At 38.4% G+C, this 17,953-nt stretch overlaps 1 protein-coding gene across 4 annotated transcripts; it reads left to right on the top strand.

The window, feature by feature from the left end:
• The first annotated feature begins 4,663 nt into the window (after positions 1-4,663).
• On the top strand, positions 4,664-17,282 carry LOC148325716 (ETS-related transcription factor Elf-1-like). Of its 4 annotated transcripts, none has more exons than XM_088312130.1 (8): positions 4,664-4,874; positions 6,902-7,286; positions 8,966-9,086; positions 11,750-11,854; positions 13,889-14,044; positions 14,144-14,215; positions 14,564-14,759; positions 15,493-17,282. In XM_088312130.1, the coding sequence occupies exons 2-8, from the start codon at positions 7,227-7,229 to the stop codon at positions 16,055-16,057; spliced, it is 1,275 nt and encodes a 424-aa protein (XP_088168256.1). In that variant the 5' UTR covers positions 4,664-4,874; positions 6,902-7,226; the 3' UTR covers positions 16,058-17,282. The 4 variants fall into 4 exon arrangements, with proteins under 4 accessions (XP_088168256.1, XP_088168257.1, XP_088168258.1 ...); XM_088312131.1 differs by lacking the exon at positions 4,664-4,874 and adding an exon at positions 6,099-6,294; XM_088312132.1 differs by lacking the exon at positions 4,664-4,874 and adding an exon at positions 6,724-6,823.
• Positions 17,283-17,953: the final 671 nt, after the last annotated feature.

Below are 17,953 nucleotides of genomic sequence, written 5' to 3'. Positions count from 1 at the left end.
TTGACATTCTCAACAATTATCGTATTGTTAAAATTTTTTTTATTGATTTTATTTTCATCTCAACAGAGTGCTACAACATGATGTGAAGTTTGTTATTCTTCTAAGTTATGTACATCATTACGTGAGTGGACAAACTGAGAGACCACAGATGAATCAAACGGTAACAAACTTGAAATGGTAGGTATTCGAAACGAACCCCTAAAAAAACAACATTCGCTATGGGTGTGCGGACACACTAGATACGAACTAAAATTTTAGTTGCAGTACTGCTATATTTAATTTTTTTTTTTTTTGCACTTCACTGTATCCCTTTAAAAAATTCCACAACCACATATTTTTATTGTTTTATTTTTTTCGGGCCACTAAATTATTTGTCCCATTTTATTAATTTAGTCTTTTAAAATCATTTTTATTGTGCGTTCTATACAAAATATGTATTTGATGAAGAAATGTGAAAAAGAAAACAGAAAATTGCCATCGGGTAAAATTTTTATATTGCAATATATAGGTCCTCTGTTAAAACGATCTTTGATTATTTTTGTGGACAAAATTTGCGAATCAAAAGTAGTTGCATCGGTACTTTGTATCGGCATCGAGGACCACCCAAGAGTTGAGTCGTGGTACTAGTATCGGTCTGCCAAATAATTGGTATCGAGCATCCCTAGTTGACGGGGGTGGTCATGATAAGGTGTCAAACAATTTCATCACAGATAAATGTCCAAAAATAAGTGTGATATACTTCAGGATATGTTGACAAATGTATGCAAATGTGACGAGTGTATTCTTTGTAGTCACAATATTCATATTGGTGGCCAGCAATAAGCTTTGTTGCATACAGAATATACATTATTGCTGCCATAATGATCATGAATGAATCTATATGATGCGCTGTAATGATGAACCTTGTGTTTCAGTTCGTATTATTTTGAGACAACAAAACTTTGGTGCTCACCAAGTCGTCTTTTCGTGTATCGCGAAAGTCACATGCATTGCTATTGAAAACTGAGTACGACACAAGTAAGCAGATGCTTTTAAAAACAAGAACAAACAATGCATACTTTCCCCTGCTATGAATTCTACCTTTGACTCACTCACTCATGCAAGCCCGCACACACATACGAGCACACACAATCGATTTTGCCTACTCGCCCCAACTCCTAACATTTTTCACATTTTCTTCCCGGACGAGCTAACGTTTGTTTATTTTCACAACCTGATCTGTTGAAAACCTTGCATCTTATTTTCATGAATTTGGACTTTGCATGACGGTGTCCTTTTGTTAACCTTGGATTGAAAGATGGTTTATTGTGCATGCGAGACTGGGCCGCTTTGACATTTAAATGATGAAACATTTAAGGTAATAGACATAAGGTATACCAGCTGTCTCAGAAAAAAAGTCAACTCATTTTACCTTCACTGGTTCTGGAATTCGGTATGACCTCACGAGGCCTGACAAAAATGCAATGATTTACAAGTGTAGTTTCCAACGTTATCCTGGAACCCTTTATGTCTCTATATGCGCTTTGGATTGATGGCACAAGAAGTCTGGCACCATTATTTGGGAGGAACAAACTAAATACGACGCTTGCAGCAGGGTACGTGCATGTGCGTGTACACTTAAAAAGAATGCCTGTGTATTGCCTAAAAGCTGTTCAGCTATTTGGAGGTACTTCAAGAACAGCAATGTTGAGCCAAGCTCAAAAGAGAACCTCAAATTGCAGAAAAAGCAGAAAACACAACAAGTATAAAAGCAGCGCCGTAAGTTGTTTTTCACATATTTTCACACCATTTCTGGTCCAGACATCCCACAGTCAATAATTGACATATTTTCACATGCCAGGATGCACACATAAACATGCACACACACAAGCAGTCCGGCAGCAAAATAAGGCAAAAGGAATTTATCTGGCTGACATTCCTGAGCATTTCCTTGCTTTATCTCCTCCTCCATTTCTACATCAGGGGTTGTTCTAACGGTTATGCTCTTAAGCTTTGTAACCAAATGAATACTCAGGAAGCAAGCAGGTGGGGCAGTTTCGAAGGGTGTTTATTATGAGAGCCAGTAATGACAGGAAATGAGAATCCTCGTTGAGCAGGAAAGAAGATGATCAGGTCAACAAGGTGAAGAATAGAGCAGTATGTACGAAACCCAAATGGATGTTGTGTAAAAGCTAAATAAGAACTGAATAATATGATTTCCCCAAAAACGTGTGATGGGGCAACAAAGGACTGAGAAACTTGCAGAATGCTCCAAAAACTTGTTTGGAACATTTGGAACATTCCACAGGTAAAGAAGGTAATTGGAAAAAGGTGTCCTCAAAATGGGCGTCTGTCTAGGACCGTTCTGTCCCTAGGACGGAATGGAATGCCCATCATGGTAAAATTTGGTTGAATGAAAATTAATTTTACTACTCAATTCAGATTTTTGTTCCACTCCTATTAACTCATTCAATACCATTGACGGATAAATACGTCAAAATCCATTTTTTTTACTAGGCTGGTCGTGAATGAGTTAAATAGCTTGTCTTTGTAGCGTATTCTACTGAAAATTGTTTGAAAAGGATTTGCAAATCATTGTATACTGCTTTATGTACATTTTACACAACATCCCAAATACATTGGAATTGGGGATTCTGGGATTTGTCGCACCCATACTACATGCACCATCTCACAAATATCAATTTATTGGCCACTAGACACAACAGTATGCAACAAAACAAGTGTTGCAACTGCTGCAGGGCCATATGACACAGAAGAAAGTTATTAGTCCAGCAGTCAGTACAAAAAGAAAAACAAAAATACTGTAATGTCAATGCAGCTGTAAAAATGTTGACTTGGTTGTTCTTAAACTGAAAATCTGTGTGACCAGCATTTGAAGACAAGTCACAAAACGTTTTGAGACTTTCTCAAAGAAGAATGGAAAACAAAATAGGTCATTGAAGGAATAATTCTGCCGTTATCAAGAGCAGCATAGAGGAAAAAGGTGGGCGTCGTCATCGGAACAGGTAGTTTCATGAAATGGTTTTCACTGAACACAGTCTCAGGGCCTCAGTTTGAATGGGAGCTTTGTATTGAATGCAGAGTGGCAAGAAATAAGATGAATAAAATGAAAAGATCAATATCAGCAAAAGAACAGAGACGATGGGAAGTCTCACTTGTGGCTTGTCTATAATCAATCCAAAAATGCCAGTGTTCTTTATGCTTAGCTGAAAGGGCAAATGTTGTATATCAGCGCTTTCACAACAGCTGCAGATGTAATAAAACATTTACACAACGACAGAGTGATGAGAAGTCTCCTTTCATCGGTTAATCCGAGATGCCATGATCACATGGTGCATGTCACTACTCACGTTTGCTCCAAGCTAAATTGGCAAGTATACAAGCAACTGTGGCCTCACACACATACAGGAAAAAATCTTCAACAGTCCAGTTTCAATTAGGTCCACTTAATTGTTTAAACGATGATGAAAACCCTCCTTGCTCCTCATCCTCAGCTCTGCCACCCATCCATCCGTTCATCCATCGCAGACAGTCCAACAGCCCCGACATTACCGTTGAACTACATGGAGCTATTGCAAAAATAAAAATAAAACAGTGCCCTGAGGCCGGTCGGTTAAATAATGCCGATATTCCCCTCAATAAAAACGGTGATAATGCCAACATTTGCTGCAGAAATTACGCGAAATCCAAGTACCAATATTCTCCTTCAATGAACCTCATCTCCAAAAATGTTTTTTTTTTTTTTAAATTCAATAACATTGTCAGTGATCTTGAGTTTGACGAACAAACCAGTTAATCGATATAGTATATTGAGTGATCTTGAGGGTCTCCAGACTTCATAATTTTTTACCACAATACTCGTATCTTGAATTTTGAAGCGCAAAGGAATGAGTTGTCATAAATTGTTGTCTCTACAATCATTTCCAGTTGTGCTCTCTGTTTCACTTCTAGTGGAACCAATGTGCTTTTATTGGATTCATCCTCATATTGATTTTTGTGGAAATTTATGTGGAAAGGGTCGCATAATGGATATTTATTTAACCATTTAAAAGAAAAAGTATGTTATGAACACGCAGCAGGTTTAACTCCAATAAATCAGGATGATAATAATAAAGAAAAAAAGGCGAACGGGATCACAAGGCAGTTCTTGGCTCTACTTGATTCTTGTCAAGTGGACCATCATACAGCGTCAGTCGAGCTTTTCTCTCGTCTTTATTAAAAACAGAAGGACGACATAATGGCATAAACTAAGTGTGTTAATGCCGTGTTTTGCCACTAGGGAGTGTCAGGGACCGTGTATAAGGTCGCCTTAGTTTCTTCAGTTAGAACCCAGAACGCCTTTATTGTCCTGATTGTAAAATGAAAGCTGTTGTATGCCTCAAATGTCATCATTTGTAATTCTGCAAGTGAAACATAAAATGTCAACTTCAGCAACAAATAATAAATTGCAGCTGAACCGAACACAAACACACGCACAGTTTCCCTTGTATAACCAATGTTTGCAAGTTGGTTACTTGGTTCTTCTCTGCTTTACATTGCAAATACACCCGTGTTTACATTTGCTCCACACTGACAATCGTTACTAAGGGTTACTTTGACTCACAACACAGGTAACCAATCAGAACTCACTTGGGGGGCAGGCAGTTCAAGGGAAAAAAGCGAGGGAGCAACATCTGACAAGGACTGAAAGATCTACATTAACTACACTGATCTATAATCTGAGTCACTTTTCTTGGACTTTTCACAATAGGAAACTAACTGATCACTTGTATTGAAGCAGATGACAGTTTGTGTTTGCTGGATGAGAATTTATTTTTTTTCTCTTTTGGATCCTGCTGCTGTCCTGCTGCATAGAAACCACTTGACAACACAAGGTAAGGCCTCTGCTTATGATTTAACATGCAGAAAATATTTCTAATAATAATTGTGATTGATTTGAAAATGACTTAAGGAAGACTGAACTGTATGCCGGATGTCATGTGCCAAAGGGAAAGTGAAACTAGAATTCAGAGCATGAGATTCTGAGCACGGGCGCTCGCATTTTTAACATATTTATCAAAAGATGAGCCTACAGCCACGCACACACACAACCACACACTGTATGAACCATCAGAAATGTTGCAAAAGCGGTGACCACCGCCACCGCTCCGACAGCCAATCTCCCCTTACACCATATTTCAATGTTCATTTAACAAGGCCCGGTTCGAGCGAGCAACCAGAGAACCTTATCAGCTACCCCCCTCACTTGCCATCCTGTTATCATCATGGCCTAGTTCACACACATCCAACACACATAACCTCTCTCTATCCAACAAACCCGCACTTCTTCTATTTCGCTCTCTTAGACTCACACAGGCAAAATGAGGAATGAACGTTACGGGGCCTTATCAGTGTCCTGAGGGGCCTGGCAGCCACTTCACAGACTCAAAGCCCTGTGCAAAGGCCACCGAGACAAACCTAGAGTATGTGACTAGAGTACCAATGAACAATATGGCAGCAGAGTCCTCTGGCAGGCTGCAGGGCCAGCTAATAATGAATATACAGCTACTACAATGGCAATTGAAAAGCAGCTGCCACTCAAAGAAAGAACAATGTGAGAATTAGCGATTTGGCAATAAAAAAAATTATAATCCTGTTTTTTCTACAATATGAAAAATACGGTCTGCACTGATTACAGTTAGCGGCGCATTCTTTGTCAGCAAGATAAACATTGTAGCTTGCCAAGCAAAAGCCAAAGCCCGAAATTCAGGTTAGAAAGAGGAAATTAAGATGTTAATTCACTTACTTTGTAGCCAAACCGCAGTAACCACAGAAAAGATTAAAAAAAATCCTACTAGTATTATAAAATGTTAGTTTGCAAGTATCATTTTGTTTTAAAGTACACATTTAAAAGAAACAAACTTCATTTTACTTTGAATGTGTTGAATCCAAACAAATACAAACATCAGAGGAAGTTGAAAAATGAGAAGGCCATTTCTGGCTAAAATGATGGCAGTGGTTTGGCACACGAACTCAGGAAGTGGTGCCTCCTAACTGAGCTGTGCTTCCTGAGTGATAACTGACCCAAACATATTGTGGCTCCATCGCAAGCGCTAAGACGCCCATTCATGTTCTCCCTTTGGAGGCTTTGGTGCAAAAACATCAATAACTGTGAAGCTGCTAAGGTTGGCGGATTAACAGGATTAAAATATGGCGAGAATTAATTCCTTCAAGCTGTTTTTCTACGAATGAAAGCTTCTGTGTAGTACGCAAAACCTGATTACTGCTGTGATCTTCTACAGAAAAGAGCAAAAGGTAAGGTGCAGGTGCTCCACCATGTTTGATGAATTCTTTTAAACTCGTAAATAAGAAGCATCTGCACAACAGCGAGAGAGACTTAAATCCCCAACGCGGTTTGCGTTAACCTCAGAATTAGTCCAACATTGTAGACTGAGGAGCAAGAATGATCAGAGGACTGAGCGAGGCATCAAAGGGGAAGGATGGAATACTTAAATGATTAAAAAGCAAGCAAACAAAACAACTGCTTTGATTCTAAATGTCCCCAACATGTCTCAAGGAATGCGAATGCAACGGCTGTGACCTTGAAAGTTGCGCAAAGACATATTGTTTCAAGTTCAACAGCAGCTGCTTCCCCGGTATTGCACACGCACACACACACAAACGCGCTTGCAGACACCCGAGCGCACACACATTGCAGTACAAACGCTTCCTTCCTGTTGGTGGTTTGGCCTCTTTTTAGAAGATGCAAGTGAGATGCGTGATAGTCACAAGCAGACTGTACTGTTTAACGTCTAATTCAGGCCACAAAATCTTTATCAAATAAGTACACGATCGGTGGCTAAATGTTGCCTATTTATGCCTCTATGTATGTTACTAATTTCTGTTTTTTTTTCCCTGACAGGTTCGAGTCTTGACCATAGGACCTATTTCAGAGCAACCACTTCCTCATTGAAAGTCAAGCACAAGCGGCAAACGTTATTTCCTGCGTCAACTTTTTCTTATGCTAATCGAGCATACTCACATTCGCTGTTGAGATGCCAGCATCATCATATCCTGTGATGTGCGCTCCTCAGATCATCTAAAGGCCTACCGCAACTGTCCACTATCATTCATCAGCCCACAAAGAGCTTCTGCCTAGAGAGAAGAACACATTAGAATTTCCACAACATTCCTGTGATGCTTTTGCCATCTCGTTAGATCTGCAAGAGTGTTTGGCATTTTCAGCCATGCTACAGCAATCAGAGCTCATTTTTGACTTTGCCAGTGACCATGCGAACCTATCAGGGGTAAGTAAAATATTTAGCATTGTGTAACTTGGAAGTGCATTTCATGCTTGCAATGTGAATGTTCCACATATGAAGGCCTGTACAAGCTAGAAAGACTTACTGCATTCACAATATAACTACACTGTTAATTGGTTTCTATTTAGTTTGCGTTTTAAACCAGTGTAAATGACAACAATCTGCCCATTATTACAAATTTCAAACAATTGTTGCCCAGGATCTCAGTATATATCATGTTACGTAACATTGGAGCTTGTGAACACTAACCGGGCAAGACATTATGAAAACTTGCACAATCCAATAAACCAGGTTTATCAAAAATTCTAACTTTGAAAATACAAGAATGTTCAGCTCTCATTATCAGTCTGAGATATGTGTAAATGTATTTCAATTTTTATTTATTTTTTTTAAGTGTGAGTGTACTTTACAATTGCACTGCACCGGGGCAGCAAGATGGACACAATTGACAATTTGATGCAGTGTGGCAATTTTACACTACTGTCACTACTGACTCCCTTGAAACTAAGCATTTATTATCTTTGTGAAGAAAGATTCTTTTACTGAATCTCACATTTTGCAGGCCTACTGAATGTTGTGGCTAATACATACTTACTGAATCTCACAAGCATGAGAAAAGCCCTCACATTTAATAAATATTATATTGCATCTTTTCCTGGGACAGCACTGAAAAAAATGACCATTTTAGGCAGCGTACACTTTTTGTTTAACAGTAAATTCAGACTTCAACAACAAAGTGAACATAAAAAAATAATCACATACTTGCTTAAAAATTACAATTCAAGGATGACACAAAACTGCTGAGCAGAAAACCAACATGATGTGCAAGAAGTCATTTTGTGCATTCTTTCAAAAATCATCTCTCACAACAATGTTATAGGGTCGGCGGGTAGGGACCAGTCTGGTTGACGAAGGGCAAAAATCTGCATTTAACTGACATGCACTGAAAAACATTGGTGGTAGGGGGAATTATAAACTCAAAAAATTCCAAAATACAGATATACTTCCAATATGCATTATCCATGAAAAAGGGTTGTCCGCACCACCAAAAATATAAGAAATATACAGAACTAACGGGATTCTGGACCAACAATTTTTTATGAATAAGGCCGGAGGGTCGAGACCGGAACCATACCGGGATAGCGGATGGAGTGCGGGGGACTGACCGGCAAAAAAGGGTCAAGTACCCAGCTCTGGAAATTTAATAAAGATTTTTTTTTTTATTAAATATTATTCTGCAGGTGTCAAACCGCGGACTATGTGTAGGTCTACTGTAAAAGAAGAAACATTCTAATTAATTTTCCTCCCCACAAAAAATAGTTAAATAAAAGTATTTACTTATTTTATTTATCTAGGGGACAATATCTGGCCTATAAAACGACTGAGGAAACCATGAATGACAAAAAAATATACTGTGACATTATAGAAGCAGTGCTGGGAAAATATTGATCACACAAAATAGACAATTGGACACAATTTGGAAATGTTCACTTCAGGTTGTACTTGCTTTTGTTGCCAGCAGTTATCATTAATGGCCATTTGTTTGTGAATTTAGACTCTTAACTTGTACTGTATTGTTTCTCAACGTGTGCTATTTTGAATGAGATGCCGTTTATAATGTCATGTTAGAGTTAATATTTATATTTTTGTCTGTATTTGCGCAGTTGGGGGTTCACTCGGATTTCCCTGCTGTACTCGTGGAGCAGATTCCACATTCTCACCTGTTGGCATATTCGGGGTTTTTGTGTGAGGAGCAACAGGTAGAAGACCACCAGTTGCCGAAAGGTTAGTGCATAACCGATGGCACACACAGCCACACTTGATTTAAGTAGTGTTGCTTAGCAAATATTTGACAGATAATCAACCCACTGCGGCCTTCGGAAGATGGCACGTATAGTAGTCCTTTTAGTCAGTTGCGCAGGTTGAAAAAGGATGCCTGATTTGCGCATGCGCACTTTTATTGCCAGCTCAAGGACCACCCTCCGTAAAATATTCAGGAAGTTGAACAAAACATCTCAAGCTAGAATCTGCAAAAGGCAGCACATGCATCACATTAGAATGTAGAGTAAGACGAATCCAGCTAAGCATGCTGTAGCTCACAAATCATCAGTGCTGGTTGTTCAAAGTAAGTTATGTCGTGGTTTCGGCTCGTTTTACTTTGACGTTCAAGTTGCCCGGCGCAGCTGTCGTGGGGCTTGGCTAGGCTAACTTGACGTTGCTAGCACAACTAGACTAAAGACATACTTCCATGACGTTATTTTAATAACTTCACGATAATCGTTTACTTGCTTCGACGCTTTTATCTTGTTCGTCCAGTTGTCAGTGGATTTGCTGAGCCGTAGAAACTGTCGACGTTTGACAGCCTTGTTAGCCAGCAGATGTTTTCCATCACTTGTCTCGCGTCACAAAGACATCCGCCGATACCTCTTTGAAGACTTTTAAAACTCTTAATTTATGACTTTTCGATTCCGTTACATTTATTACCCATGTTAACGTGTTCACTCAACGTCATAGAATGTTTATTCTTGTGATTTGCAGCGCTATAGAAGTGCACAGACGATAATAATATAGATAACTGCTTATTATCATGAATGTTTCTGACAATGTCAATAAATGCTGATCAATATTATACATATCTAATCTAGCATCTAATGACATTTGGGAAGGTGTGACTACTTTTGGCCAGTTAGTATCGCTTTTAATGACTTGTCTACAATGTTTTAGATTGATGGTGGTCTTTGTAGGAGGGCTAGGTGATAAATTGTCACTGGTTACAGTAACTGGACATCAATGTCTCTAGGCTGTCCCCGATAATTAAATACACACCTTAACAAGGTACTCTATCAAATTGATGGCACCACCATATAAAACAGCCCATAAAGCAGTCCGGCTCTTTGATGAACAGTTATTCATAATATATTGCTTGCCAACACACTGAGAGAACACAAGGCAATAGATGGCATGCTGGACACACTCTGAAAAATCCGCATTTGATACCATCCCAATAATGTGTCTTTGCTCGGCATCCGAAAGTCATACTCTCAATGACAGCCTGTGATGGGAGATCAGTCATCTGTTCCCAAACTAGACGTTATAATGTACTCTGTTGTGACACTGCCTACACATACTGCCCGATAGCCAAAGCAATGTTATTTTTGTTTGTCCCATATAATAAACATCAGAATCGTCTTTTGAAGAGTGGTCACAAATGAGGTAAACCACATCCGAATGAATAAAGAATTTCAGTGCAGTAAAATGTCACATATATATATATATATATATATATATATATATATATATATATATATATATAAGGTGTCAAGATTAATCAAGTCGTCTTGAGAGGTGTTCAAACCCCGCATCTGAAAAATGAAAAGCAGTGATACCTTTAATGGCAATGGGAAATATCTGCGATATGCAACAAAACAGAAAATCCAGCCAAGAATTAGCGAACTAAATTAGATGGGGGTGTTTGTGAACTCCAAGCAAATCAGTCACTTATTTGAACATCATCATGAACATAATCATGAACCAGCCTTAAAAGATGTCATCTCGACATGAAAATATGACCATATGTACCTCAGTTAATAATTTGCTGACAGAACAGCATAATATGGACAGTCAAACTGGCACCAATCCTTTTTTTTTTTTTTTTTTTTACATTACTACCTATCACTGTGGCCGTCTGTACTTTTGACATGTTTAGTGTTTGTATTCAACAGGTCCAAATTTATAATAAACAATGCCAAAGTATTTGTCCCGCATCAGGTGTTCACATTGTCCGTTCGAGTATTAATGCAACATTTTCCCAGTTCACACAAACACAGTTGGCCATATATGTCAACCTACTCCAATAAATAAAAAGTCACCTGTGGTCCGATTTGAAAGGGAGGTACAAAGAGCATGAATAATGTAATGTAACAATTAAAAAAAATTGATTTTAAATGCTTAAAATATGCATCGATGTAAAAATAAAAGAATCGATCACAAAAGGATTTGTAAAAACAGTTCAATCTAATGCCCATTTTTTTTTTGTTTGATTTTAAAATTTGAACAAAACAATGATGAGACAAAAATGTAGTTAAAAATTTTTAGTTAAAAAAGGACGAAATGCAGATGTTAAAATAAAAACATAATTCAGTTATATAATTAGTTATTCATTAAAAAAATCTAACCAGATCAAAATCGGGAATCGAAAATGGAAAATCAAATCAAATATCGGGTTGAGTGAAATCTTACATCCCTTATTTATTTATTTATTTATTTTGGGGGGAATGCAAGGCTGAGCTCATGTTAGCTTCTTTCATAAGCCGACCCATACCTTCTAAAGTTGTATTGTATTGTATTGCTTGATCCAAAATGATTCTTCCTCTGAATCCCATTCTCTTCTATTGTTTTACTATTGTGGTTATGTGTTTTTTTTTTTTTTTTTACTCTGTGGTTTAAAGTGGAGCCATGTGAAAGTGGAGACGAAGAGACCATGGAAACGCTCATTGCTGCAGACTCACTTCTTGACTTGGACTGTCCTGATACCCTGTCACTGGAACACTACTGTAAGCGTGCACTGTCAACACTAACCTCCTATTAGAGGACCAACAAATACACTTGACATATTTTTATTGGTACTGAAGGAAGAACATTTGACAAAAAATAAACACCTACTAAGCAGTTGTTTTTTTTAAATGTATTTTTTTTAATCAGATGGGAGAATCTCTGTGATTGGGATATAAAAATACATTCATTGACAATCTACCATAACATATGTTTCATATCCTTATGTTATGTATTCCAAATGTAAGATAAATCCTAATGCAAGAAATTGGATGTCCTTAATGAACTAAATTTAACTCTACAAGTTGATGTTTGAGTATAATAGTTAAGGACCTTTTTATTCCTGCACTGGAGGTGATGCACTTGTGAGGACAAATACACAGAACAGCGGCTCAGAAAGGGGATACTTTAAGCCTCGTAAATCATCTTTTCTATTAGCCTAAAAAGCAATTATTTTATACCGCAGATTGCTTGAGTAAGACGTGTCTATAATTTTCAAGGAAATGGCAAATTACTTTTGGAGAATAATGTCTCAGATATAAACACAATTTAAAGTTGGGAGGAGTTCTGGGTGAACTCACTGAGGACCCCACTTCTCCTGGACTCATAAATTCACGAAAGCATGACTGCCATTTCATGGAGTCTTCAAAGGTTATTCAGATTATTATCAAGAGTTAATCACATGCACGTTGGCATTTTCAATGAAAGTGGCTCTCAAATGATCCTCAAGTTATATATGCAACCCATGTGCTCATTATGTGTTATGCACTGGTAGAAGCTGTGTATATAATAACAGTGTTGCAAAATGACTCCAATTTTGCAATGCTTCTCCACTGTCAATTGATAAGCCATGGGCAAGGGAAGGAAATGCTTACAAATAAGGATGTTCTATACCGTTTGGTTTTTACTGTACTTTTGATATACAAAATTTCATTTAACGCAATTGTAAATATCGACTTTCTGAAGCAGAATATGATTTGCGGATGGATCAAACTGCCTCAGTATAATGGCAACAACTGCCAAGGAAGACTTAATTGATGTCAGATTCTTTGGATCCAAGTACTGGTGACTGGTATTGGCAGCCTCCACGAGTACCTGATAACTTCATATAAGGCTGGTGTCAGACCAATGGGCCTCTTCAACTTCTTGTTTTTGGCTCAGATATTTGCTTTCCTTTAGGATGATTTGAATTCTACAAACTCTTATGAAAGGGGCCTGGATGCAACATTTCAGCAACTCCTCCTGACCATCCTTTATGAGAGGATTTTACTCAGTTCTTTACAGCAGCAACTTTTATAGCAACAGGACACCGATGTAGTTGACAGACTATGCACGTTTCGCGCTGAAGATGATTGAAAAATAATGCTTTTAAAAAAAATCCATTCATAAAGATATTTATTTTTGTCACGAGTGGGTGGAAATTGACCAATCTTCCATATTTAATTGGAGAATGGGCAATTCCCAGATCAATGACAAGCATCTGCAGTGATCCTTCCCAAAAACAACAATTAGTATTTGTGTCCGTTAAATCTTATTTTTTTTTAAGATTCTGCAGGTAAAGTCCACAAACTACACACTTAGGTCAGCAATAGTCGTTGGCCCGCGATAACGTCAGTTGGGAAAAGTGGAGTCCAATTCATTTGCAACAGTGCTGTCCTTTCCTTTGTTGGAAAAGAAGCACCTTTTCAGCTCTGCTTGACCTAATGACCTCATCCAACAAAAGTGAAGGAAGGTGGCATAAATATTAGGAGATTTGACATTCCGAAGCGGCCCCGGGTATGGGTACTCGCCCATCCCTACTTACTAAAACTGTAAAGCTGTCAAATGTTGATGGCCTTACATCTGTCCAAAGGCTACCTGAAAATGAAATCCAAAACAGCAAGTGAATGCTGACTTTTGGATACCCTTTGAAAGGGGAAATTCCTCTTAGGTGGATGAATGTAGAAATCGTTTCAACGTAGGAATTTATTGGAATTATTATTGTTCTGCATTCTTCAAAAAAAAAATAAAATAAATCTGTCCATGACCTCTTGCAGCCCAGACCTTCCTGCCATCATTGGGCGATGTGATCACTGCCCCAGTCTCTCAGGTGACTGTGTCTGCAGAGGGGATTTTGGGAGCTGTTGAAGAGCCAGAATGGCACACGTTGCACACAAATGAGCCTGTGACACAGCTGCAGTCCAAACAAAGAAGTCAGTCACTTCCCTGCTCATCAATCGCCTGCTCATTCAAATGAGTGTGATCATGTAAAATATCATGGAAATTACATTTATTTCCCCTCGACGTTTCAGGTAGAAAACGACATCGAAGGGCAGAGTCTCCTACGCCTGACATAAAAGTGAAGCGAGATAAATACAATAAAGGTAAAGTGGAACCTGAATATTTACGACGACTGAAGGTCATATTGTTTGGAAACTGTCTGTGAAAAATATGCCTTAAAAAAAGCCCACAAAAAAAATTTAAGTAGCCACCGTCTTGTGTGACGTAATCAGCCAGAGATGGGAAATACTTTGTTACTGTCCTTGAATAGTTCTTTTCCTTCCGTACTTACATTTTAACGTATGACAACGATCTAAGGTTGCACTATTGTTTGTTTTTGATCACAATTTTTCTACAATTTTGTGTTTTGAAGTACTTATCATCATCTAACATTTACTCTTATAATAGCATATATTCATCTCATTCTCACTGGACTTGTTTTGCTTCATCAGGTGGGAACACTCTCTACTTGTGGCAGTTTCTGATGGAGTTGTTGCAGGACCGACAAGTTTGCCCCCGCTACATTAAATGGACTAATCCCAACGCCGGAATCTTCAAACTGGTCAACTCAAAGGCAGTGGCGAGACTCTGGGGCAAACACAAGAACAAGCCAGATATGAATTATGAGACCATGGGCAGAGCACTAAGGTATAGTACTCAAAGCACAACCAGGATTAAACTCTTCATTAGGGATAGAACGACTCACTCAAACCCTGATTCGATTTTCAGTTCCTGATATCAATAAGATTTTTTTTTTTTTAAATCGGTGCCATACTTTTCTCTGTGCGCCAGTGTGGTGCTGCAGCAATCCACTAATGCAATGCGCATTGTTTGGCGCAAGTGTATAAATTCTTAGCGTATTTTATGTGGAACCAAAAAGTAAACAATAAGTTGCATTGCACTCACAATATGAAACTACCTATGAATAATAAAAGAAGTACTTAAGTACAATATATTTCACTTTTCTTGGGCACCAATCCCATTTTTTTTTACGTAGAAAGGAGTGAAATCAAGAGTAAAAAAAAAAACTACTAAATGCCGTGCTGAAGAAAACTAAAACACTTGAATTTTTATTTTATTTTATTATTTAACCTTAATACAAAACATTTTGTTTTATCTTACTATGTATAATGTCATCTACACATTCAAAATGTGTTACGTAGCCGAGCAGCGCGAGTGTAAAGGCAAGTAATATACGCAAGTGCGAATGTAGTTTGTTTACAGCGAGACATGAAAGAACGGCTTTGGGTAACATGGCGTTGCAAATGGATTCTTTTATATTTTTTACATCGATGCATATTTTAAGCAGTTTAAATCAATTTGCGATAAATTGTTACGTCCCTACTGTTAATTCTGACCCTGTTGTGCTCATGTACTGTAGGTATTATTACCAAAGAGGCATCCTGAATAAGGTTGAAGGCCAGCGCCTTGTCTATCAATTCACCTCGCTCCCCAAGGACATGATTTACATAACGGATGGCGATGGCGTCAAACAGGAAAAAGAACACGAGGGCAACAGTGCTAATGATGAAGGAGTGAGTGAGGATTCTGATGACAGCACAGTATCTTCAAGTGACCAATCATTGGAGGAAGAATATTCCATCCCACCAAAGAAGACATCAGTTTGCTCTGTCCAGCGGATCAAGCCAACTCGTGACACTGTCCTTCGACCTGCCTGCTCCAGCCTCATCCAGGAGCAGCATTTGCCCATTGTGTCTGCAGAGATGCTGCGCACCCTCCAGAACCTGCAGAAGGTCCAGTCCCTTCAGCCGGCAGGTCACGCCTCTGTCTTCAAAACAGCTCAGCTGCTGGGGAGTCTGTGTGAGCAACAGGCTTCTGCTGACACCAGGGATGCACTGGATACATGCGATAGAAAGTCACAGTCAGGAACCAAAGCTTCTCAGGTGGAGACGCCGAAACTGGTGCCCCTTATTGGCTCTGACTAGTAGATTAATGAGCCACAAACACACACACGCACGCACGCACACATACACGCATTCACACACACACACACACACTCCACTTAGCTGGTGAGCTGCAATGTCAGCAGGCAAGCATTTGGATTTGAAAGAACCAAAACAAAACAAAAAGAAAAAAGGCCCTTATTCTTAATCCTCCTCTCTGTCACTTGTATTTGGTACCAAAGACATGCACTGGAACCCGCAGCGTTTCTGCACATACCCTCCACTTGCACTTCTGAGGAGCACAACGCCATTCTTCTTTGCTGTCTGTAACTCCTCACATGCTGAAGCATTCCTCTGCCTTGACAATGACTTTGCACTAATGTTTATCTCTGCTGTATGTTTCTTCTTTAAGTGCCTGATGATCTCAGTACATCCTGTCCCTCCTTACTCCTCAGAGTAATATGGGAAACATTCCACTTTTTTTAAACATTATGGAATTGTTTTTGTTATGAAATGATTAAAAATAAGGGATCACTGTCAGAGTAGTTATTTAGCACTGCTGCTGTTAATATTTGAGGTACATTATCTACAGCAGACTCCTTTTTGTTTTTGACAATCACTTGTGATCTCTGTCTTTTATTTACCTACTGTGTCGCCTGTAGTTACACTGCAACTATTGCGCTTTCCTGCTATTTATGTGATGTTTGCTAAACCTTATAGAGTAAAGTCTTGATATATTTACTTAGAGCGGATTTACTGTGTCTGAACATGCTTGACTCGTGCCTTGTTGCCATTTTTTTCTCTCAGGTTTTGTTTGCCTACACTCTGTGCAAAAAAAATTAGAATGGCTGGCCTTTCATAATGAAGTAATGATAAGTTCAATGTTTTGATGTCCAGGTTTGTTCCATAATTTACAGCATTTGTTTGAACCTGTCCAAGTCAGCCTACAACTTTCACTCCACAAAAACTGAACTCAAAACATTTCCGACCAACGTCTGTGACGATAACATCAGCTACAAGTTATAACTGTGCCTGTGCCCCCCTTGGACGCCTATGCAAAATGTTTTCTACTTCATGAAGTAATTTGTAATCTTCTCTGTTTTCTCTCAAAATGTCGCAATGCTTTATAGTTATTGATTTGGAAGAGTTTAGCAGAGTAAAGTGTGGCATTTTTTGTTTCTTTGTCTGCTTTATTTGCTTTGATGAAGTCCAGATGTGTTTAATAATATTGCTCCGCATATATCAAATAAATATACTCTGCTCAGTTGTTAAATGTGTTCTTGTGTATTCATACATACTGTATCATTTGATAGAACAAAATGCAAATACATTTTAAACTCATGTGTCAGGACTTTGGATTTGAAACCAGAGGGCCACTGTTCACGTCCTGCTCCAGACAAAAATAAACTACTGCGTATATACACAGGTTTTTGGAGAGGTGCTTTCGATGTTCCCTTGAGTGACTACTGCTCTTTGTAATCACCCCATAAATGTTCAGAAACTCAACAGTTTTAAGGAACAATTGAGATTTTTAATCCATAAAATTATGAATAATAATCACATAGTATTGTTATTAATAATGTTTTTAACATAAACATCCTCTGACTACTTTTACTAAAGAGAAGGCAACACTGCATGTTTTTTTCTTGTAGCCTATGTATAAAACCTGGATCGTTAGGCATTTATGGAATCAGTTAACTGCAACAGAAAACACAAAATGTTACACAAATTCTGAAATTATGGTTAATGCTCGTTTAAATAAAAGAGTCAATGTCAAAATTAAATAAAAAAAACAAACGTAAATTATCCGCCATTTGAAAAGCGATCAGAGGAAAGTGCAAATTTATATAAGTACTGATTTCCTCATTTTATTATTTTTTATTTTTGAGAGCCACTGCGGAAGGATGAGGGCCACAGGTGTCTCCTCTGGAGCTGCTG

Source organism: Idiotropiscis lumnitzeri, chromosome 12 (assembly GCF_059441095.1).
Source record: "Idiotropiscis lumnitzeri isolate Australia: NSW breed Sydney's pygmy pipehorse chromosome 12, RoL_Ilum_1.0, whole genome shotgun sequence".
Classification (NCBI taxonomy): domain Eukaryota; kingdom Metazoa; phylum Chordata; class Actinopteri; order Syngnathiformes; family Syngnathidae; genus Idiotropiscis; species Idiotropiscis lumnitzeri.
The sequence above is the reverse complement of the archived record's forward strand: the minus strand, read 5'-3'. Positions and strand labels throughout refer to the sequence as shown.

Coding starts and splice junctions, on each gene's coding strand:
- LOC148325716 (XM_088312130.1), top strand. CDS start 7,227: ATGCTACAGCAATCAGAGCTCATTTTTGACTTTGCCAGTGACCATGCG. Junction 7,287..8,965: donor ACCATGCGAACCTATCAGGG/GTAAGTAAAATA, acceptor GTATTTGCGCAG/TTGGGGGTTCACTCGGATTT. Junction 14,216..14,563: donor GCGAGATAAATACAATAAAG/GTAAAGTGGAAC, acceptor TTGCTTCATCAG/GTGGGAACACTCTCTACTTG.